Raw genomic sequence first — 23,558 nt, 5'->3', positions numbered from 1 at the left:
ACAATACATTTAAGTGGATATAGAAAGAGGCCTATGAATTGATAGGGTAGATTGTGTGTTGAAAAATAACAATTTTGAGATGGCAATTTGGTGTTTAAAATTTTAATTGAAGTTAAAGGTGTCCTCATACGCTGAGGGCTACTATCACAACAGCAAAATTCAGTCATGCATAATTTTGTTCGTATTGCACCTTTCCACAGTTCAAACCATGCTCAAGGTGGCTTACAATGTGAAAATAATACATAAGTACAACACAACAAAAGAAGTCATAAACAATAAATAAAACATTAAAAAGTACACAACCAAACTGTACAATTTCTACATAAATCACAATGTCTAAAATAAAGATGCAAATAAACAACAGCAACAACTCCAACAAAAAACCCCAAACATCCCACCCAATCACCATTCTTCTGCAGTGTTCACACAAGATTCTTATATATAAAACACTTTCCCCCCATCAAGAATGTTCTGATTCAGCAAAAGCACCACCAGAATGTTCCACATTCCTCTCTTAATGTTTGTCTCTTCAGTTTGTTTCAAGCCCTCATTGGCTGTGCTCCCTTCACATACTAGAAGCAGTTGCTATAAAGAGCTGCTTCTCGGAAAAGCAAAGCAGGTTCATTTCTGGGAGAAAGTGCCATGTGCTGTGCCCAGTCACCCCCACCATGTGCTCACAGGCTTTTAAACATATTTCAGGCACGTCATGGGATGACCCTGCAGAAAAGCAGCTTCCACATTGGGGCTTTAACATGTACAGTAGAGGGGATCAGTTTAGTAACAGAAGGTGTCAGCGTGGGTTGGCAATTTGCTGAATTGATGTGTTTTAAGAACAAGGCGTCTTCTCGCCAATCACTCTGCTTCCCATCCCACCTAGAATGGAAACAGATGACCACTTGGACATTTGCAACTCTTTCACATCAAAGTCTAGCTACACAGTCTATCTAAAGACTTTCAGGGCAGTGTGTGAAAGAGAAGAAACAACTCCAGGTGCTTGAAAGACGATTTACTTTTGGCCCCAAACATTTTGTATAGCTGACTATCAAAGTTGCATGAACCACTACAGCACCTCCTACTGATAACCCTTTATTTGAGCTGCTGGAGTTTCTTCCTCTCCCCCCCCCCCCCACCTATAGTCTCTGGCCACAATGTGAGACAAGTATTACCACACATGTACTTATGGGGAAACTGTGGTGTTGGTGGTAATGCTTTGTCTCCGCAAACAGCACTTCTCTGTCCCTCCCGTCTTCGTTCCTATCAGGTTCCTCTTCTCACTGCAGTTTCTGTAGGAGGATGAGTGGCAAAGGTTTACATTGGTTCCTTAGGATTCTTAGGTTCTTTAGGACCCGGTTCCTTATCAAAAGCTCCTGAGAAAACACAGCTTGAAGGCTTGAACTTACAATGCTAGGCATGCCCCTCAACTTTCTGAGTAAGGTGAGCACTACACACAGGAGCAATGTGTAAGAGAGCCATGGCCTACCTAAAAACGAAGGAAGACTGCCAGAAGACCCTCTTACAAGCCCTCTCCTAACTGTGTGCTCCAGAGCTAATCCTACCAGTTCAAGGACTGACATTTTGAATCAAGTGCACGGTCCGTTTAGCTTTGTGTTCACCTACAGACATCTACATTGGCCAGTTACACAGCCCAGGGATGCTTGCAAACATCTCTGTTTTATTTCAGTGATGACTTTAAACTGGGATTTGGTCAAGGCTTCAAAGCATCTGCAATCCTTATATAGGTCATGTTCAGCAGGGGTGGGGAACCTTTCGCCCTCCACATGTTGCTGAACTACAACTCCCATCAATCCTAGCAAGCATGACCAGTATGACCACCGGCTTGGGATGATGGGAGTTGTAATTCAGCAACCTCACAGGGCCAAAGTTTCCTCACACATAATGTGCAGGTAGAGGTGAGCTGGGCCTTTTTTTGTTTGCTGGCCTGCTTTTGTTAATGATTACTCCTTTTACATTGGTCTAGTCAATTTTTTAATAAGGATGCAGCATTTCAGAAAATATGTTCATTTTGGAGCTTAATTGTTGCTCATTTGCAGAATTCCCATGTGCCCGAGGTCTTCCCCTCCATTCAGTACTGCAGATGCTTTCTTGCAGGCATCTTGGTTACAGAGAAAGAGCTCTCCCTGATGTTACAGTGCTTGACAAAGCCCTTGCGAATGATGGCACTTGTGCACGAAAGAAGCTCTGTATGTGTGTTGCAATGTACGTGGGTTGCATGTACTGGAAGCACAGATACACGCATGCAGCCTTATACTAACAAGAGCTGCTGGAGCACTTGGCCAAAAGACAGTGTTACAGGGCGGGGGAGAGAATGTGTCTGTGAGAGCTGCTTCCAATGTCCAATGTGTGCCGGAAGTGCAGGTTTGGCGGAGTGGAATGGAATGTTCTCTGTAGTTTTCCAAGAACAAAAACAGCTGGGCAAGAAGCTACTGAGACAGTTTCTAAATTTGAAAAATAAAAGCCACACAGCCATTTAACCATTGCTATCTCTCCTCCTGAAGTTCCTCATAAACAGAGCACACACGGAATATTTTTAATCCGAATGAAAGGTTATTCTTGGTTCTTTTTCGTCTCCTTTAAAAACTTAGGCTACCCCTCCTTTTTTTTTTCTTTTTTTGGTTAAGACTTTGAAAATTGCAGCATTTGGATTATTGACAGTGACATTTCTCCCTGTATTTCTCTTCCCAGTGGAAAAAAGTAAACGGCAAACAGCATGCTCTCTTCACGCAAAGCAAATGTTACTTATTAGAGGTCTCCTGTGGTCAGCAGAAGGCTGTCTATAGGATAACTGGAAATGGTGCTGCTGACTGAAAGTCTGATGTGTTCTGCCAATTCCCAGATGCTATATTTTCAGCCAGGGTGGGTTTATTTATTGTAGCAGTTTAAAGTGTTGTTAGAGAGGGAGGGAGGGAGGGAGGGAGGGAGAGCAGTAAGCAGACTGTTTCAGATATTCTGGCCCTGATTCAGTTCTGGTTGAACACAGCTAGTTGTATTCACCAGCATAGTACGTATCTCAGGATGATGCCTCTCCGTCTGCATCTATCCAGCCACTTTGGTGAGGATAAGATCAAGACTGTGGTACAGATCCACATGGATACCTTTATTCATTGATTTAAAAATCATTAACAATTCATTAAAATCAACAAAATAATAAATCCCAAGACCATAAATGCCAGCACAGTCCAATTATCCCTGGCTCTAAATTAAATTTAAAGTTCAAGTGCCCCCGAAAAGAACCTGTCTCTGCCATATTTTTTTTTAAAGAGAAAGCTTGCCAGCTAAGCCTCCTTGAGCAGGGAGTTCCTCACCTGGGGTTGGACCATTTGCTGCCTTTTGCATCACTTCCAACAATAGGACATTCAACAGGTGATGGGGCACTCTGAGGGCTTCCTCAGGAGATCTTAACCAGTGTTAGAAACTGAGATATGAAAACTAGGAGCTAAATGGCACCTTAAAGCTAGGTTACGGGCGCAACAATGGAATGTCTAGGTGCACTCTTTTATAACAAGAACACAAAGCTGAAAATGAATGAACTGCAGCTAAAATTTTAAGTTAACTTTTCACATGGTCTAGTCCTTCCTTTGCCCACCCACCTAATATTCTTAAGAGGGTCTCTTCTCCAGTCTTCAGCTGGAAGTGGGGAGGCAGAAAAAGGTCCTCCTTTCCTTCCACTCTGCAGTTTTAAACAGAAATCTTAGGTGCAGTACTGCGCCCAGAGCTCAGAAACTGCTCGCACTAATGAAATTCCCTGTCACAAAATGTGCCTAGAATAATGAAAGTTTCGAACACTGATCTTAACATATCAGAACATGTATATGAAGCTACCTTAAAGCAAGTTGGACCGCTGGTCCATCTGGTTCACTACTGTCTACTCACTGACTGGCAGTGGCTCTCCAAGAGATGCCAAGTATTGAACCATACATAGCATGCGCACTGCCCTCCTCTGAGCTATGGCGATACATACGTCTGTGCACCTGAATCGGTATCGAATACATGTGTAAAATGCTGCTTCCACACACAGATGTCTCTTTCTGGATCAGAATTTGAATAACAGATAATGAACACACCATTACTACTTAAGCAAAACTACTCTAGTAGTAGTAGTAATAGAAGTAGTAGTAGTAATGTATATACACTGCTTAACGCCCAGATGGCTTCTTAAAGAGTTCACAAAATATAAAAAACCAATTGCATAACATTGTAGAAATATACCATAATTGAAGTGCACAATTATTAAAATACACAATAAAACAATCCCATTAAAGCAGCACACCAATTCAAACCACAATTAAAACAGGAGATTCAGGTCCAGCGATCATGGGAATCCCTGTGTAAACAGGTACGTCTTCAAACAGTAGACTCCATTTAAAAGATGGTCAAAACTGACAATCTTATAAAGGACACACGCACAAATCAGATCTCATGATGCTCAGTGTGCTAAACTATTCATTTCCATGCTGCCCCTTTTAAAGTGAGCATTGAAACACCTTTTATAATGTTCAGTTTTCTGCTCTTGGTGTTCAGAACAGATTCTCCTGGGGTTATTTTGATGAGGTACTTTAAATAGTTGGTCATATGAAAAGCACATGAAGGCTATTTGAAATAACCTCCACATGGCTGCTATTCCCAGCAACAGCTATTATATGTAGAGGATTGCCCCATTATGAAGAGAATCGCCACACGACCACCAAGCATTCCTGGGCGACAGCATAGAGACATTCCTGGCAGTGAAAATGATCACTGCCACATGGAGCATTTGCCATGCATAGGCTGCTTTTCAGTTGGTTTTCATCAAATAATTTCCCAACTTGAATTGTTTATAAATATTACTAAGGACTTCAGGGAAAAGCCCCCCTCAGCTGTTGAAATGCCTGGTTGTAAGGCTTTTGGAATAACTTTGTGCAAAGGCTGGAATGCTAAGTAGAACTCACTGACTGTGATCCGAAGGGCTGGAAGTCCAAGAGGTGTGTGTGTTTGGGGTGTTCCTTTGGCAGTTAAGTACATGCAGATTTAAGATTAGGATAGACATTGTTTTCGGATTTTTCAAGTTCCCATATTACGGATGATTATTTTTGTTCTGACAAAAAAAGTTATGTTTAGGTAAATTCATACAGTAAACATAATTAACCCCCCCCCCCCAAATTTTCACTGAGATGGAAAGCCTAATAGAGCTGAATCAGCTACTGCTGTGCAGAAATTTGAGCCAGACCTATTCCCAGAATCATAGGGCTGAACCCTAAAATGCTTAGAATAATAATAACACAATGTCTTGGGGCACCTCAGAGAGCCTACAGTAACCTCAACTGTCTACATGCCTGTGGTGGGTGGGAGGCTAAAGTGGGCAGAGCAACAAACATAAATGAAACCTTTTGTACAGAAGGCTAATTTCTACACACAAACTCCTCTCTACCCTCCATCCAAGCAAGCATGACACAATAACAGAGTTCAAGGACACATTCCAGCCAGGCAAAAACTCTCAAGGAGGGTGTGAAGCAGGGCCAGTGTGGAGCCTGCAAAGAGAGGTTGTGGCTGGGTTTGTTGGGCCTTGCAAGAATCTCTAGGTTCCAGAGGTAGTGTCCAAGGAAATTTATCCCACTTTACCAGTCCTAAGGGACCTACAATGACCCCCAGTATGTTTCCGAGCACAGTTCAAAGTGTTGGTGCTGACCTTTAAAGTCCTAAACAGCTGTTGCCCTGTAAAGGAGCATCTTCACTCCCGTTGTCCAGCCCAGACAATGAGGGGTCCAGATCCGAGGGCCTTCTAGCGGTTCCCTCATTGCTAGAAGTGAAGTTACAGGGACCAGGCAGAGGGTCTTCTCAGTAGTGGCACCCACCCTGTGCAATCCCCCCCCCCCATCAGATCTCAAGGAGATAAATACACAACTCTGAAGGCAGCCCTGTATAGTTTTTAATGTTTGATGCTTTATTATGTTTTATATCTGTTGGAAGCTGCCCAGAGTGGCTGGGGCAAGCCTGTTGTTGTTGTTACCAAAATCCAATGAGGCATATTCAGTGGAGAGATAGAGACTCTATTTGTCGCATGTGCCCCCATTTTGTTCCGCTGAATGTGGAACAGAAAGGCCCGGGCTGAAATCTCTCATTAGCTATGAAGATGAGTCAGTGACCTTGGTTCAATTGCTGTCACTCAGCTTAACCTACTTCACAGATTTCTGGTTAGAATAAAGTGGGATAAACCTTTGTGTCTGCCATTCAGAGATGCTCTAAAGAAAGGCTCGGATACAAATGAAATAAATAAATACTAAGCACTGTCTAGCCCTGACACAGAGCTTGAAAATAAAGCACTTTTTTTCCCTTGAGCCCAGTGAATTCTGTGGGAAACCCTCATGCCATAGAGTGAACAAATGTAAGCAGTCAGTAAGCTTGGGGAACAATTTTCTGGAAGCAGGATATAAATAAATATTGCCCCTTCCCTGAATTATTTTACTCAGTAGTAAAGTTTATACCCTGTTCCACATTGCTTTAGAATAGTAGAACAGCCTCCTTAGAGAATTTTACCAGCATTTGTAGGCTAGTCAGACGGTGCTGCTGACTTGTAATTCATTGCTTCTAAATGACCCTGTTGCGAAAATAAACTCTTGCTTTAATCTGCAAAAGGTCACACTTGTAGCTGGGTGTAGCTTTATACATTAGCGTTTCCTTTCTCTGCGATGCCCAATGAGCTGGTAAAAAAATGTGAACCAAATGCACAGAGCCAGTCAGTCATGTAGCAAGGATTCCAAATCTACCAGCTGTATCTCATTTTGCTAATCTGCAGGCTTATTTTTTTAAAATATAGAAAGGGGGAAGACTTTTAAGAGTTAAATCACACAACCCTTTTTATTTTTAAAGCAAGTGGATTCCTTGTTGCGTTGTTGGGAATGATAAATTGATACCACATGTTGATCCCAGACAAAAAAGCCTCTGTATTCCAGTAGGTGCTTGCAGCTGGTGTCTGAATTAATGGGCAAGCTCCATAAGGTAAACACGGTATGGAAGAGACTGAAACAGACACGAGCTAGGAGGAGTGGGGAAATTCTTGCAGAAGGGGATCTGCCAATTTTCCTTGACCAAAGAAGAAGGGGGAAAGCATGAAACACATTCAAATAGCATACTGAAGTAGGAAGGCCAGTTAGTGGTCCTGGTCAAGCTAATGAAACAATATAAACTGCTCCAGGGCCCATAGAGAACTATGAGGAATATTGAGGTGGCCAAGTCCACTCTGGGATGTTAGGGGTCGATTTGAACTCAGAATGCCTTGTCGAAAATACTGACCTCTCAACCATATTGGCTCTCCTATTTGTGAATATGAGAATTGTGAAGAAAAAAATCCACAATTGTTAGAATTATGTTTTTAAGAAAAGAAATAAAGACATAGTCTCCTAAATTCAGAGATTCTTCTATGCATGTGGGAGTTTCAGTGCATACATACGTAGAAACACTATGCGCCCATCAGAGTACATTCACAAGGCTCTGGGTTTCGTTTATTTATTTATTTAAAATTATTAAATTTATATACTACCCTTCTTCTAAGGCTCACCGAGGTATTGCAGTCCTGAGCCCTTTAAGCAGGGTTCCTCAAACTTTTTAAACAGGGGACCAGTTCACTGTCCCTAAGACACTGTTGGGGGCCAGACTATAGTTTGAAAAAAATATGGACGAATTCCTATGCACACTGCACATATTTTATTAGTGGTGCACAAAGAACAGGAAAAAACAATGCAATCTTTAAAATGAAGAACGATTTTAATCAACATAAACTTATAAGTATTTCAACGGGAAGTATTGGGCCTGCTTTTGGCTAATGAGAGATGGTCAAGATCCGGTTCCATATTTGTCACTCCTAGTCATAGCAAGTGATGCAAGTGTTCATCAGTTAGTCTGGATCTGGTTGGAGATTTCAGGTGTTTCATTCGGCAAAAAGGCTGTTCACAGACATAAGTGGTGCCAAAGATGGTTGCAATTTTGAGTGCATGGTTCCTGAGATTAAGATATGTCTCAGAGGGGAGAGATGCATAGAAATTAGTGAGGCTGCTTGATTTGAATGTGTCTTTCAGAGAGTCACAGTTCTGTAGTTCGGCCAATTCCATTTGGTAAATCGGATCAACAATTTCAGTGTCAACAGAAAATGGGTTCCGGAAAAGCTGTATGTCCTGTTCATGGTGACGAAGCTCTTTCAATCTAATTTGAAACTCCTTTTGCAACATTTCTAGTAAATCCACGCATGTTTTGTTTGGGAATGTAACTGCTGGTTTTTCCACCAACAGGTGGGGGGAGGTGGCAGAAGTTTCCTCCTCCACTTGTTTAATGAGGAGGTCTAATTTTACTTGAAATGCTTTTACATGTGAATGCATATCACAGATGAGCTTCCCCTTTCCTTGAAGTTGAACATTGAAACTGTTGAGTAGCTGTGTTACATCTGTCAGAAAGGCAAGGTGCCATTTCCATTCTGCCAAGGCTGCCGCATGGGACCCACGCGCATGTTAAGGAGGCAACCGGCCGGCGAGGCGCTGCTCCGGTGAGCATGGAGCTGGCCAGAGGGGAAGGGCTGGCGTGGAAGGGGTTCCTTCACCGCCACCCTGCCCTCCGGTGGCTTAAAGGGGCAGTGCACTGGTATCCAGCAGCCAGCACCAGCAGTAACAACTGCATTACCAGGGCTTTGTTACACGCACACACTTTTACCTCAGGGTTCTTCCCTCCCAGCCGCTTCCGAGCCTTGGGCCTTGCCAAGGGGGGGGTGGGGTCTGGAGCGATCCGCCACACAGGCAGGCCGGGTTCAGGACCCTGGCGGCCAGATCTGGCCCGCAGAGCGTAGTTTGAGGACCCCTGCCCTTAAGGCTTTTTGACTCAAAACTAGCACTTTGAACTGGACCTGGAAACTAATTGGCAGCCAATGCAGTTGGGCCAGGATTTACATTATATGCTCAAACTGTCTTGCCCCACTGAGCAACCTGGCTGCTGAATTGAGCACCAACTGAAGTTTCCAAACTGTCTTAAGAGGCTGCCCTATGTATAATGCATTGCAGTAATCTTAACCTAGAGGGTGCCAGAGCAAATGGATTGTGGATCAAAGCCGTTATCTGGCAAAGTGAAAAGAAAATGCCCGGGAACCTTAAAAAAAATTATTGGAGCCATGCATCTTTGCTTACACAGAAAGAATAGTGGCTAGCATAACTTTTTGTTTTCTTAAAGTGATACTCCAATATATGCCTACTGTGTATAGATGCAGGAAGAACTTGGGTCTGGCTTTTTCCTTTAATTGACCTGGCCTCAGACAAAACAGTTTTTTTTTTAAGTTTTTTTAAAGTTTTTTTTTATTGAATTAAAAAAGCATGTGGACCAGATTTCTTGTATACCCAGATGTCTTCCATTTACTTAATGTCATCCATCCCATTTATGTCAGTGGTAGCGATGCCAATGTGAATCATTCACTTTATCCCTGTGGTACATAAAAAAACAGTTATTTATGCATATAAAAAACTGTATTTTGTGAGCTCTTGATGCCTTTTGTTTTCAATATATGCTGGCAAAAGATGTATATTTGTCTTTCAAACCTAGATACAACCAATATTTGCCCATATTTCAAAAAGAACTTGTTAATCTCTCCATTTAAGCATTCAACATCACAGAGGGATTTTACCAAATTTTATAACTTTAATTAAAAGTGCTACTCTAGGCTATACTTTTAAGTATAGACTCTACAGGTATTTTGCTCAGTTCAGCTATTGTAAACTTGAGGCACGTCTCAGTGGAGGTGGTGGAATGGCTTTTCAACTCTTGGTTCATTTTCTCTTGCGTTGAGTCTATCCACCCTAACAAATGTCCCAAATGGCATAGAAATTTCTGGGCAGTGGGTATGTTTTCCATTTTAGTTGAGGCAGTTATAGTCATATCAATGGGGCTTTCACTTCCTAAATTTTTCACTGAAAGCTTGTCAACATGTTGGAGCTTTTTACAGGTTGACTAGTTCTTTATAACGTAACAGTTGGCTGTGCTGTTGTATATAATGGCAAGCATCCTTTGGAAAATTATGAGGCTTTTCTGGGCACCAGAGTATTAGGCCAGTTTCTTCTTTCAGATGTCACTAAAGGAGTGTCACTAAAGGAAAAGAGGAGGAAATAAATAATGAATCCATAAACTGCAGAATGAGTAACTATAGCTAGTGCTATTTGCAGAAGGCCATTAGGTTAAAACATGTCAAACATGTTTTACGTCCTGATCATGAAGACCTTGATTTGGACATAAGCTTGTTACAAAACTGGTTTTTGAATACATGTGCTTGGGATCACAGCGTATCTTTACTAACTATCTTGGCTTCTAGCAATGCACTGATGCATCAGCTTACTAAAATAAACATACAATTATCTCAGTAAAGTTTTTCAATGGGAGGTTTTATTTAATGAAGGAAAGCAGGTTCTCCTTCGTTAATGAACCCACAGAATCGGAGGGGAGGGCCAGGTCAAAAAGTCATATTAAAGTTGTTCAAAAATTCACATTGAAACATGCAAACCAACAATGGCATCAGTGCTAAATACATTTTTCCCGGGAACATCTCTGATCCAAAGAATCATGATAACCCTACAGCAGGTCTAGCTAACCTGTGACCCTCCAGATGTCGTTGGACTACAACTCCCAGCAGCCTCAGCCAGCATGGTCACTCCAGATGCCAGCATCCCTGACCACTGGCCATGCTGGGTGGGGCTGATAGGAGTTGTAGTCCAACAACATCTGGAGGGTCACAGGTCAGCCAGCCCTGCTCTTTAGGAATGGACCACATTAATTCAGTGTTCCTAAGCACACTGTTAGCAGTAAGTAAATGCTGATAGTAGATGTAGTAGTAGAATTAGTAATTTTTCTTATTATTTTCCATGTTATTTTTAGATTGTTGAGATGGACAAAGGAAATTTGCCCCTATTCTAAATTTCCTTGTTTTTTGTTTGTTTTGTTTTTTGTGGCTCTTGCAGAACTCGATCAGGCACAACTTGTCTCTTCATAGTCGATTCATCAGGGTACAGAATGAAGGAACTGGGAAAAGTTCGTGGTGGATGATCAACCCTGACGGTGGCAAAGGTGGGAAAGCGCCACGGAGACGTGCTGTTTCGATGGATAACAGCAACAAGTACACCAAGAGCCGAGGACGAGCAGCTAAGAAGAAGGCAGCACTGCAGGCTGCACAGGAAACAAGCGAAGACAGCCCCTCCCAGCTCTCCAAGTGGCCAGGTAGCCCAACCTCACGCAGCAGCGATGAGCTAGACGCCTGGACAGATTTCCGGTCTCGTACAAATTCAAATGCCAGTACAATAAGTGGCCGCTTGTCACCAATACTGGCCAGCACTGAGCTAGATGAGGTTCAGGATGATGATGCTCCACTTTCCCCTATGCTGTATAGTAGTCCACCCAGCATGTCTCCCTCAGTAAATAAACCTGGCAATGTTGAGCTGCCAAGGTTGACTGATATGGCGGGCACCATGAACTTGAATGATGGTCTGACAGACAATCTTATGGATGATCTTTTGGACAATATAACCCTTCCCTCTTCCCAGCAGTCGCCCACAGGGGGACTCATGCAAAGAAGCTCAAGTTTTCCATACGGCTCCAAAGGTTCAGGTCTTGGTTCTCCATCGAATAGTTTCAACAACGCTGTGTTTGGACCATCATCTCTGAATTCCCTCCGTCAGTCTCCCATGCAAACCATCCAAGAGAACAAGCAAGCTACATTTTCTTCCATTTCGCATTACAATAACCAAACACTGCAGGATCTGCTGGCTTCGGATTCGCATAGCCACAGCGATGTCATGATGACTCAGTCCGATCCACTCATGTCACAAGCTAGCACAGCTGTGTCTGCCCACAACGTACGCAGGAATATTATGCTGCGGAATGATCCCATGATGTCGTTTGCTGCCCAGCCAAGCCAGGGGAGTTTGGTCAACCAGAATCTGCTCCACCACCAGCACCAGTCCCAGAATTCCTCTCTCGGTGGCAGTCGTGCCTTGTCGAATTCCGTCGGTACTATGGGCTTAAGTGACACAAGCAACGTTGGGTCGACAAAACACCAGCAACAGTCACCTGCCAACCAGTCTATGCAATCGCTTTCTGACTCACTCTCAGGCTCTTCTTTGTACTCCAGCAGCGTGAGCCTTCCAGTCATGGGGCATGATAAATTCCCCAGTGATTTGGACCTGGATATTTTCAACGGGAGCTTGGAATGTGATATGGAGTCCATTATCCGCAGCGAACTCATGGATGCAGATGGGTTGGATTTTAACTTTGATTCCCTCATCTCAGCCCAGAATGTTGTCACTCTGAATGTGGGAAACTTCACTGGTGCTAAGCAAGCTTCGTCACAGAGTTGGGTTCCAGGCTGAAGGATTTATGCAAAGAGGGGGAAATGGGCAAAGCAGGTTAGCGATGTTTAGTCCGTTGTCATTTATTAGATCTCACTAGGCGGTGCCCTTACCATATGCACATATGGTTTGTGTAAAATACAGCCTTTTACAACAAACTCCATAAACCAAAGTGGGGTGCTGATGAGTAGGTAGCAATGCTATGTATTCCAATTATGTGCTTATCATAGCTGTGACTAAGAGCTGGTTCAGGTTTACTCTCCTACAAGGTGATCACTATAGGGACATCTTATTCTCTCCACCCCCCCCCCCCACCCCCTGCCCCGTTCCGCTCCCACCAGAATAACTGTACCACATAGAGTTGTGTGAATTGGCACACAAGTTACTTTCTTATATGTTTTGTTTTTCTCACTAGTCCGTTTGCCCTGAATTGCACATGGTGAGAAAAATGAATGGTATTATCAACAAAACAGGCAATAGAGAAAGCTACATGTTCCTTTCGTAATGTGGATGATAGCTAATGATCAAATAATTAAAGGCCTAAATTTTTCAGGATGATGAACAGCAACAATCTCATGGTAGCTTGTTTGTGTTGTTGCAGATCTGCTTCCACATTCTCTCATGTCACCTGTAGCACAACAGAGAAATTCTGAACAATTGACACTTGAAAGCCACAACAGAAGATGGTACAAGGGAGTGAAGCAGCTTTTTGAGAATTTATGTGTGTTAAAATAATCTCCCTCAAAGGCATTTACTGCCCACAAAATAAAAAAATATATGAGTATCCTGTGAAAGCGACATCCATTGTGTCCAATGTAATTCTATTTAGTCTGAAATAATAGAGAATGTTTTTCAGAAAGAGATACCTTCAAAAACAGGACCTTTGAGGGCCAAAGTAGATATCACGTTGAAGGCTAATAATTAGGATCTCCCATAGTTTTGATAAAGAAAATTGAAAGCAGGACCCTGAATTGGATCAGGGCCTTGGCCACAGGAGAAAAATAATCCTTTCCTCTGTGCCATTTCCCCAAATAAAACCATACACATTCCCTCCATTGGGTCCTTTGGTACACCCAGAAAGAAGGCTTGGGGAGAGGTAGAGTCTTATATTATTTGCATTGGGTTTGGGGAAGTTATGCTCGGCAAGGCGTCTCTTCCACTGCTCTGAAGAGACTCTCACTGTGTATTACCTTCTGCACATGCAGCACAAACGAGAGTTTGGGGGAGGTGATCTATATACTGTTGGGCATCCAGCTCAGCAGAGGCCTGAGGACACTTGCCTCTGGCAAGCAGGTGAGTGGATCTGTGGATGCCTGGTATAATGCAACGTAATATAATGTAATACAATAATGGGCCATCAGTTGAGATTTTTCTGTCTGCTTTTTAAAGGCCATTATGCTATTCATGTGATTCAGCAAGGATAATTGGAAACTAGCTGTTCCTACAGATGCCAAAATTATGGGATACCACACTCTCACAAGATGACAGCATTGCTTGGTATTTTTAGAACACACAGAGCAGCATCAGGTGGACTTCCTGGCACATTGCTTCTTGTATCAATAGTGTTAGGAAGTGCAGAGGGTGACTTTTTTCCAGTTGCTTTTTCTTCTTTCTATGAATCAATGTTTCCGTGAGCACTACATTCTGTTTAGCTTTAGATCCCAAATTCCTCCTACCCAGTATGCTTGGAATCTGCAAGGTTTTTTATGATTTGCCTTTTTATAGTAATCAGGGTTGCTTTCTTGAATCCTGCAGGTCTATTTTAAAAAAGCCATAGTCTAACATAAAATAAACCCAGACTGGGGTGGTCATGCTTTCACCTGGAGATCTTTCATTGTTTCCATGCACTGAATGTGAACTCTGTGCCTGCTGCCCATTCCTCCATAGACAATTGGACTCTATCCAAGAATGGATGGATCAGGTTTGGTGGAGGAACATGTTAGGAAACACAGCAACTTGTTGTATTTAGCATATTGGTAGCCTCTCTGGGTGAGGACCCTAAACCAGATTGCTTTCTTAAAATGAGTGTTTTTGTGAAACTTCAGTTCTACTAGGAGATGATGTATGGGTAGGGATGGAGTTTGAAGTATTTGGATCGTTATATTAATAGTCAAGCATCAAAAGGATAGAAAACAAAGTGCTGGCTTGTCTATGGTTTTCATTGGTCAATAAAGTAATGAGAAAGTTCCTATATATGGACCAAAATATTCTAGCCTTGGCATAAGTGAACTTTTAATTTCACAAATTAAGACACGCATTGTCCCAGCAAAATGTGATCTGTGGTTTGTTTGTGGTAAGATCCATTATTAAAGGGTCTAGATCACTGGAATAATCTTCCACTTATTACAGTATGTAGGCCTTTCCCCTTTTTATGAGCCATTGTCATCAATCTTATTCTGATTTCCATTTGATCTTCCTGTCCTCAAAAGTAAGGCCTGGAAGCTGAATAATCTTTTAATTTAGAAATAGCTGGAGATGTTCAGTTATTATTTCCTTGGCTTAGGGAGGCTCACTATGAAATTTGCCACTCAGTATTATAGACTATGCTATGAACTCAGACTGATATCAGCTATAGATTGGGGTTAATGTTCCATAATGGCAGCACATCAATTGGAAAATTACTTCAGGTTAACTCTTGCCTTGTAGAGATGAGATGAATTCAGTTTCCAAAAAGGGGAAATGTCTTTCCCAAGGGATTTGGGTTGAGGGGTGGAAAGGAGAAGGTTGGTCTATATACTTGATTTTAAGTTGAATTCTTCTGCCGTTGCCTTCCTCCTCCATCTCTTTGCTTGTTTTAAAAGTTCCATTTTCCCAATCTTCATGGTGAAGTAATCTAACTAGAGGAGGAGTGAAGGCATTTGATTTATGGGAATACCTTCTCTTACACTCTCCCTTTTGAGCTGTGTATTGTTGTTAGCAATCTTAGATATTTTTTGCTTTTGCTGTGACACATCACCACAGTGTTGACTCCTTCTGAATGGTTTGTCTTGGCTTCCTGACCCATTGTATTTATATAACAACATTAGAAAATGAGAATGCTCCACTGCAGGAAAGGTTGTTTTAATCATAATAAAGTTGCTCACTTTCACAGTATAACTGAGGAAGAGCAATAGTCCTGTGAGTACACGTCACGGAAAGGATATTTTCTGTTTCCTGTGGAGTGACAAATTAGAATGCATTAAAGCTAATTCTGTAGGCTATTACTGAGATTATTTTTGCATTAGGTATAGTGATGCCAAGTGAAATGCTCTTGGCTGCAAAGAAGCTCTAAGGCAGGCATGGCCAAACTTGGCCCTCCAGCTGTTTTGGGACTACAACTCCCATCATCCCTAGCTAGCAGGGCCAGTGGTCAGGGATGATGGGAATAGGAGTCCCAAAAGAGCTGGAGGGCCAAGTTTGGCCACGCCTGCACTAAGGGATTTCCCCAACTTTGTATCTCTTATCAAGCACTTAGTGTTTACATATGTATCCTCTCCACAGGCCAATAGGCAATCCATTTAAACTGGGCTACTAGGATTTTCCCTTCAATCTTTAATATCCATCTTTTCTGTGTTATAAATTTGGGTAGTTGTGCACATTAGTTTGCCATCATCATTCATCTTCACAACATCTGTATAAGGGACATCGATCATGTTCCCAAATTATTGTGGATAGGAAACGAAAGCTGGGAGAGATTGACTTGCCCGAGGGCACCCAGTAAATCTACGACAATGTTGGAATATGAACCCGTACGAGGTTCACACTACATTTAATCAGGCCACATTGAATTATAGTGGTACCTCAGTTTACGAACTTAATCCATTCCGGAAGTCTGTTCTTAAACCGAAACCATTCTTAAACCGAGGTGCACTTTCCCTAATGAGGCCTCCCGCCGCCGGTGCCCTTACACCATTCGGATTCCATTCGTAGACTGATGTAAAGTTCGCAAACCGGGACACTACTTCCGGTTTTGCGGAGTTCGTAAACCGTAAACAGGGCTGTTCTTAAACCGAGGTACCACTGTATACCTAAATATGTCCTGAATAGGCACCCATTTTTTAAAAAAATTATATCTGAGCCAGAAGAGAGCCATATTGGCTTTGAAAATAATTTGTTGGAACCTGAGTTGTGCAGAAAGGAACAAACTGGATGATCCCACAGGCAGTAGAAAGAAGGTAATTTTTGCTGATACTCCCCCCAGCCTCCTATGCCCCCCAATATCTGCTCTGGGGGGTTAGAGGAGTGTTCACCCCACCAAGGGAATGAGTGAATGAGTTCTTCTTTTAATGCAGGGATAACTAGATCCAACTATCTTACCTTCAGGTCACCAGACATAAATATTGCTGTTTTACCTTAACTTGAAAATTCCTTGTAAGCCTTGGGAGTAATTTGTAACAGGTTGTCACCCAAAGCGTTGTTTTATTTCTGTGCTTGTTTAAAAGCATCCTATCAGCTGATGGCAACTCAGATGTTAAAATCCAATTCATGATTCAGACACATCTGTGACCTACAAAGAATAAAGCTGAAATCCTATTCATGGGTAACGGTATTGTATTAAGTAGGGCTGCTCTGGAGTAGCAGTTAGCAGCAATATTATACCTATACAGCACAATCCATGATTTATATATACTTAGATGTGTGAAGGCCTGGGAAAAGATGGGGGCATTAACACACACAATTTGCTGGGTTTTTCAGGGCCTTGGCATCTCTAGATAAGCCAGCTTAAATCATTTTTGGATCACACAGTGATCATTGTACTTCATTCATTGCTTCACTCCACACATCAATATTCTCCTTTTTCTAAATGTTTATATTGGATGGAATGTTATGGCTTCCCTGTTGATTAGCTCAAATTCAGGTTCACCAGTGACACATTTACTGTACCTTGCACTTGGGGAAACGTCAGTGCGTCACCTTTCCCATTCTGGAGAAATTTCCAGCACAGCATAATTAACACCTGTGGGAACCCAATGGGTTCAGTAATCTGCATTAGGTAATACTTATGGGCTTCTCTCTTCCCACTTCAGCTGAGGTCAGAGCTTGGGGAATTCAATTCTAAGCTAACAGTGGTGGAATGAGGTTAGACAGTAGCAAATAAAAAGACTTTTCAGTCCAAGCAATATAAAGGTGGAATAACCAGAAAAGTTATTTTAGGGCAGGGGTCTGCAACCTTTAAGACAAAAAGAGCCACTTGGACCCGTTTCCGAAGAAAAAAAAACTGGGAGCCGCAAAACCACTGTGACATTTAAAACAAATATAACATTGCATATATTGTTTCTTACCTTAATGTCCGATCTGACAGCGGGCGGGAAGGTGATGTCGGGACGGTGCGTGACTAATGCACGCACCACCCCTATGCAACGTCACAGCCAGTACAGCACCCGCCACAGTGGGGAGTGTCGGGGCGCACAGTGTGCCTCCTCCCCTCGCTAGTATCCGCCCCGGAGCCGCGGCAAAGGTGTAAAAGAGCCACATGCGGCTCCGGAGCCGCGGGTTGCAGACCCCTGTTTTAGGGCAAAGCAGACTGGGCTGGAAGGGAGGGGGGTGCCACAGTTTGCTATCCACTTTCCTACTTTTTTTTGCCTTTGATGGAAAGTTAACTTGATTATAATAGTTCTTTGTTTATTATTATTTTTTAAATCAACAAAGTTGTCACCTAGCAACATAAAGTGCCGCTAATTATAAAGCTCGTTATAAAGCACCAGAAAACACTCTGCAAGCCAGTTCATAAGACCTCAGGCCAAGTGCTGTGGACTGGCCTTGTGAATCAGCCTTTAACCTGTACTGATTGACAAAAGTATATTTCTTTTCAAATGAGTCCCTATTTATCTTGTTCACCAACAACCCTTATCTGTTTTACTTTACAAAGTGTTGCAGTGGAGAAAATCTAAACACTAGTTCTTATTACCATTGCCAGGTCTTTTGAGATTCTTAAACTGAGAGACCAGAAAAAAGAGCTTTGGAGATAAGCAGGTGGTGCCTAGGCAGTGGAGGAGGAACCCTGTTGAGATATGAGTGGAGCCTTATGCCTCCTTGGGGGAGGCAGGGAGCAGAGCCTGGAAGCAGGAGAAAGACATAGCTCACATGGCGATCATTTGCAGCAGAACGTCCCTATTTCAATTCCCAATATCTCTAAGTAGGACTTGGAAAGACCACTGTCGGGAATCTGGGAGAGCCATGGTCAGTCTGTTTAAACATTGCTGAGCCAGATGGACCAATGGTCTGGTTCTGAATAAGACACCTTGCTGGGACAGGAGTAGAAACTGATAGACATGGGAGTTTGCTTATCTTAAGATCCAAGCCAATGCTTTTCAATGGAATCCATTCCCCATCCAGCTGCCAGTCATGAATGCAATTTGAATTCTCTCCCTCATAAAAGAGGGAAGGTTTGCTCAGTGGTGGAGCATGCAAATTTTCATGCAGAAGATTCTAGTTCAATCCTTGGCATCTCCAGCAAGTAACTGACTGAGACTCTAGGGAGCTTCTCTGCCAGCCAGAGTAGATAATCCTGGGTGAAATTGTCAGCCCCCTGACAATTGGCAGAGGAACGTGTGAACTAACCCCACTGAACAGCAGTATGAAATTATACAAAGCAGCTGTCTGTGATATTTTATCTGCAGTTCCCCTTGATTTTGCACAAGTGCAAAATCAAGTGAAGAGAAAACCAGTTTCTCTTCATGCTGGGGCAGCTGAAAAATAAATAAATACCCCATTCACAGGGATCAAATTGTGAGAGAGCATTTTGCCAGTTTCCAGCAATGAGCTGAAAATTGGGGGATTGGTTTGGGGCAGGAAAAGAGAAGGCCCTGCATCTCTTTCTTTGCCTTATGATGTGTGGTATGACAAGCGACAGCTTCTTCCCTTCCTGTTTCCCCACTTTGTCTTTGGGAAAGAGAGACGTGTACTACTTAGCTGGCCCACTAATAGGTGCATCTGTAGTAGTTGTGTTTGTTTGTTTGTTTGTTTGTTGGTTGGTTGGTTGGTTGGTTGGTTGGATGGCTGGCTGACAGCTGCCATATCCTTCACTAAAGAAACTTCTTGGGGACAAGGAAATGGCGGTGGTTGAGTTAGCCACACCTACTCGGGCAAGTAGAACATTACTCCTCCCCCTTAGCCTATGAAGGAGGGAAGCCAGCACTTGCTACACTCTGCCCCTAGGGGGTAAAGAAAGAGACGTTCAGCCTTCTTGCCACCCCAAAAACAATTTCCTAGTTTTCTAGCCATTACCCAAGGCATTTTAGGGAGCCAGAGTCAATGAAGCAATCCAGTTCGGTTAACCAAGTAACAGGGTGAGTTCTTCCATATGTTAACAGGTTTTGACCCTTTGTTCTTGCTGTAGTTCCATCCACTGGGACAGGCCATGCTTTTTCTAAACGAGGTGGGGAACCTATTTCAGCCGGAAGGCTGCACCCCCTTGTGGGCAATTTTCCAGGAGCTGCCTGCCTGTTGATGAGAGGGGTCAGAGACAAAAATGAGTGAAGAAGCAATAGTTGTGATTCATACCTCTTTACAGTAGGCTACACTGCAGCCGTGCAAAAGCCAGAGGTTTCTATACCCTTCCACCACACACACACTGCTCTCTCTAGTTGGGCAAGCAAGAGGCTTTTTCACATTTCAGGACACATTCCATTCAGGCAAAAGCACTCTGGGGGTGCAGAGCAGGACTAGTGAGGGTGCTGGGGGGAGTTCCAAGCCGCAGACAGTCCTGCAGTGGCCAGGGCCCCCAAGGCCTGAGGTTCTCCACCCCTGTACTAAGCATATCTAGCTGGGGGGGGGGGGCAACCAGAATGAGAAAGTAGACAGGGATTCCGTACGCTGATGAAATGAGAAATGTTGCACGTGCTGAAATTCCTCCTTCCCCACAACTTGATAACGTTGCAGGTGCCCTGTGTTCCCTTTCACCATACTTGCATCTTAAATCCACACTTTGTGGGCTTGTTGTTTCTTCTTAGCATCCCTCGTTGTTCTTGTTAGGCAGCACACAGGATGGTAATCAGAACAGTCAGCTTTTGTTCTCTTTTGTTCTGATCCAAGAGAACTTCAAATAGAGGCCAGGCAACCAAATGATATCAGTGGAATTTTGTAAATCGGGTACCAAGGATTTATTTATACCTCCTTAACGAGGTAGGAGTTGCAAGGGATTAAGCATCAAAGATTCCCCAAATAACTGGAGACTACGTGACTGATCTGCTGCCCTGGACTAAGCCACACGTGTGCATGAGCCTTGGAAGAATTAGCAGTTGTGTTCACATACTCCGTTGCTCAGGTTGCATTACGAGATTCAAAGGCTGGCTGAGTGTCAGCAAATATCCGTATACTGACCATCGAGACAGATTTACTGGCGAGATGCCTGCTAGCCAGCCAAACACTCTGATGCCTGTGATCCTAATGTTGACTTTACAACAAATGGGGAAAAAAGTAAATGTGTTGATCTATCCAATTGCTTGTTCATAAAATGCTTGACAGTGTCAAGATTAAGGATAAGCTCGTTTTGATTGCCGTAAAACACACAATATTTTTGTCATTCTCCAAGCTCCCCTGAACTTCCATGATAGGTGTGGGAGCAGTGCTTTCTCTATAGACATTGGAACTGTGTGAAAAAGCATGATTACATTATTTTATGTAACGCCCAAAGCTACTCTGTGTATGCACTCCAGAAAGATAACATAGAAAAGGAGTGACATTGAGGATATCTCACCTGTCTAGTGCTCTGCATGTGTTTTTGCACCAACAGGGATAGTATAGCATAACCGCTTTGCCTGGTTCTTTATCCCCGGCATCTCCAGAACTGGGAAAGACTGAAAGGAACCCTGGAGATCTGCTGCCAGTCAGCACAGACAACACTGGGCTAGATAGACCTGTGGTCTGAGTTGGCATAACATCATTTTCTGTGTTCCTACAACCCAACATTTTGGATTTCCTTTAAGGTGGAATTGTAATGGAGTGGACTTGGGGTGGACTTGGATAAAATGCCATTCTCTGTAGCGACACACCTTTCAGGTAAAGGGATTTGTAGCATAACAAATGCTGGTCTCCACAGGACAATGCTAAACTGTCTAAAAAGCCAATGTTTCCAGTTATCTGCCTCTTTTGACAGGTTGTGGACATTCATTGATGCTGTTTTGTCTTGCTTTTTTTCTCTCTTCCAGGCCCTTCATCTGACACGAGAGCTAGAGGGGGGGAAAACTTTGCCAAATCAACTGTCAGCAAGGACAGGGATACCGTTTACAGCTTATAACCTTTGTGAACCCTGCATTATTTTCCTAACAAAACAGAGACTGTTAAAGAGCCCCAGAACCAGAGTGATGAACCGCCGTGTCTGGAATTGAACTCATTCTGAAGTATGCAAAATCTTCCTTTTATGGGATGTCCCACCACCAACTTGAGGATATGTTGGTTCAGCCACCACCCTGTTTCAGAACACACTGTGTAGCCTTTACAATAGTTTATTTGTCAATCAGTATATGGGGTTCCAATACGTTTATGGGTTGCAGGATGCTTTCGGTTGGCTTTTATTTTTCAGGGTTTCCCCTACCCCTCTTAAGGTGTGAGTATTCTCCCTCCCCCCCCCACCCGTGAAATGCTTTAAATTGTTCCTTTTCACATGCCGATTCCTCATGAATATGAAATGCAGACTAATATATGCACACTGAAAAGCCGAATGGATTTTGGCTTGGAAATACCAACAGCACTTGAATATTTCAGTCTTTATAGCACCTACCAACTATTTGAATTTGAAAGGTGGTTTATGAGGGGTTTTAATGTTTGCTTGTTATATGGTTTGGGCTTTTATTTTATTTTTTAGTTGGTTGATTCTGATTCAGAACCCTTCCCCCCCACCCCCAAAAGTCTTTGCTTAAATTTAAGGGTACTCCTTTCTTTCCTTTCAATACCAAGAGGGTGCATTTTACCTCACAAAATTAGCCACCACCAAGGCTGCATCCTTACCAGTGTTCGAAAGCTATGAGGCGGTGTGGGGGGTGAGGGGTAAATTCATAGTGTTTTATGAGTCAATAACTGGCTTGCTATTAGTCAAATCGACTCAGGCCTAGTGCGTAATCCTAGCAGTTCTGCCAAAACAGCTGCAGTGATTGTGATTGTGATTTTGGCCTGCCCAGGCAATTTAGCAACTGGCTGATCTTGAAAATGAGTAAGTGGTCTGCCCTGGTTGCCATCTTGCCAGACAATTAGTCCGTAACAGCCTAGAAGGCAGCAGCTTAATTTCAGATTAAATTTATTAATAATAGTAATAACAACAACAACAAAGACCTAAAATAAAAAAGACTATATTGCATGAGAACGAGAGTTTTATGTATATGCATCATCCAGGACTTGGATGATTTATTACATTGGTAATTATTTTTACATCCTCTCCTTGATTATTCTTTCTTTCTTCTGAAGTGTCATCGAGTCTAGGAAGAGAAGCCGAGGGAAAGGCAGGAAGGAGAGACAGGGTGGGGGAATACATACAGATAGCTTTTCATAGGAGCGTAGACTGTAATTGGATAAATTCCACGGAAAAACAAAGTAGTTTTTATATATTTTGCTTATATGGGTTTCTTTTGTAAATTTATATGGTAATAATGACTGAAAGGTATGGTGCTGTGCAGGTCCTCTCTGTTTGATTACTTTTTATTGATACCTTTTGGGGAAGATAAGGGCAAAGAGGGAAACCCAATGGTACGATTCAATTTTTTTGGGGTGGGGCGGGGCAGGAAGTGGTGTGAAGACACTTTGGGTAGGACAACGTATACAGGATTTCTCCAAAGTGGTATATGAAGAACTTTTCTTGGCATAAAAAAGACATAATGCATATAAATATATAAATATATTTTATTATGTACAGAAACGGATCATTATGCATGAATGTTAGGAGAACAGGCTAGCATTTTAACCCAAAGTTTCAGTGCATGAGTTTCCACTGGCACATGAACCATGTACTTTGTGGTGTGACTCCCTTCAGCCGCCACACTTGTAGGCACCCACAAGCACCCACACACTTATACACACGCACACAGACGTCTGTGGGCCCCATATTGCTCCTTCTTTTCCAGCCCTTTGAAGTAATATTGGTGAAATTACAGCTCCTTATATGATGGAAGTTTTGTTTCGTACTGTAGCCTCTTCCTCATGACTGTGCTGCGCTATTCTCTAGATGAACATGTGAACTCCATCATGCAGTTCATAAACTGAATTATGAAAACTCTGTGCTGTCGTGGT

General features: G+C 42.7%; 1 protein-coding gene across 2 annotated transcripts in view; it reads left to right on the top strand.

Moving 5' to 3' along the window:
* The window catches only part of FOXO3 (forkhead box O3), a 110,503-nt gene extending 88,879 nt beyond the window's left edge, over nt 1–21,624 (top strand). The window contains exons 2-4 of one of the 2 annotated variants that reach the window (XR_003705856.2): nt 10,977–12,416; nt 12,961–13,045; nt 21,488–21,623. Coding sequence is in view for 1 of the 2 variants with exons in the window: in XM_028723120.2 (XP_028578953.2) it covers nt 10,977–12,380 (1,404 nt within the window). In the remaining variant the exon portion in view is untranslated. Of the gene's footprint in view, nt 1–10,976; nt 12,417–12,960; nt 13,046–21,487 lie in introns of both variants that reach the window. The other variant, XM_028723120.2, reaches the window with a different exon arrangement.
* Nucleotides 21,625–23,558: the final 1,934 nt, after the last annotated feature.

Source organism: Podarcis muralis, chromosome 3 (genome assembly GCF_964188315.1).
Source record: "Podarcis muralis chromosome 3, rPodMur119.hap1.1, whole genome shotgun sequence".
Lineage (NCBI taxonomy): Eukaryota > Metazoa > Chordata > Lepidosauria > Squamata > Lacertidae > Podarcis > Podarcis muralis.
This window is presented reverse-complemented; position numbering and strand designations above follow the sequence as displayed.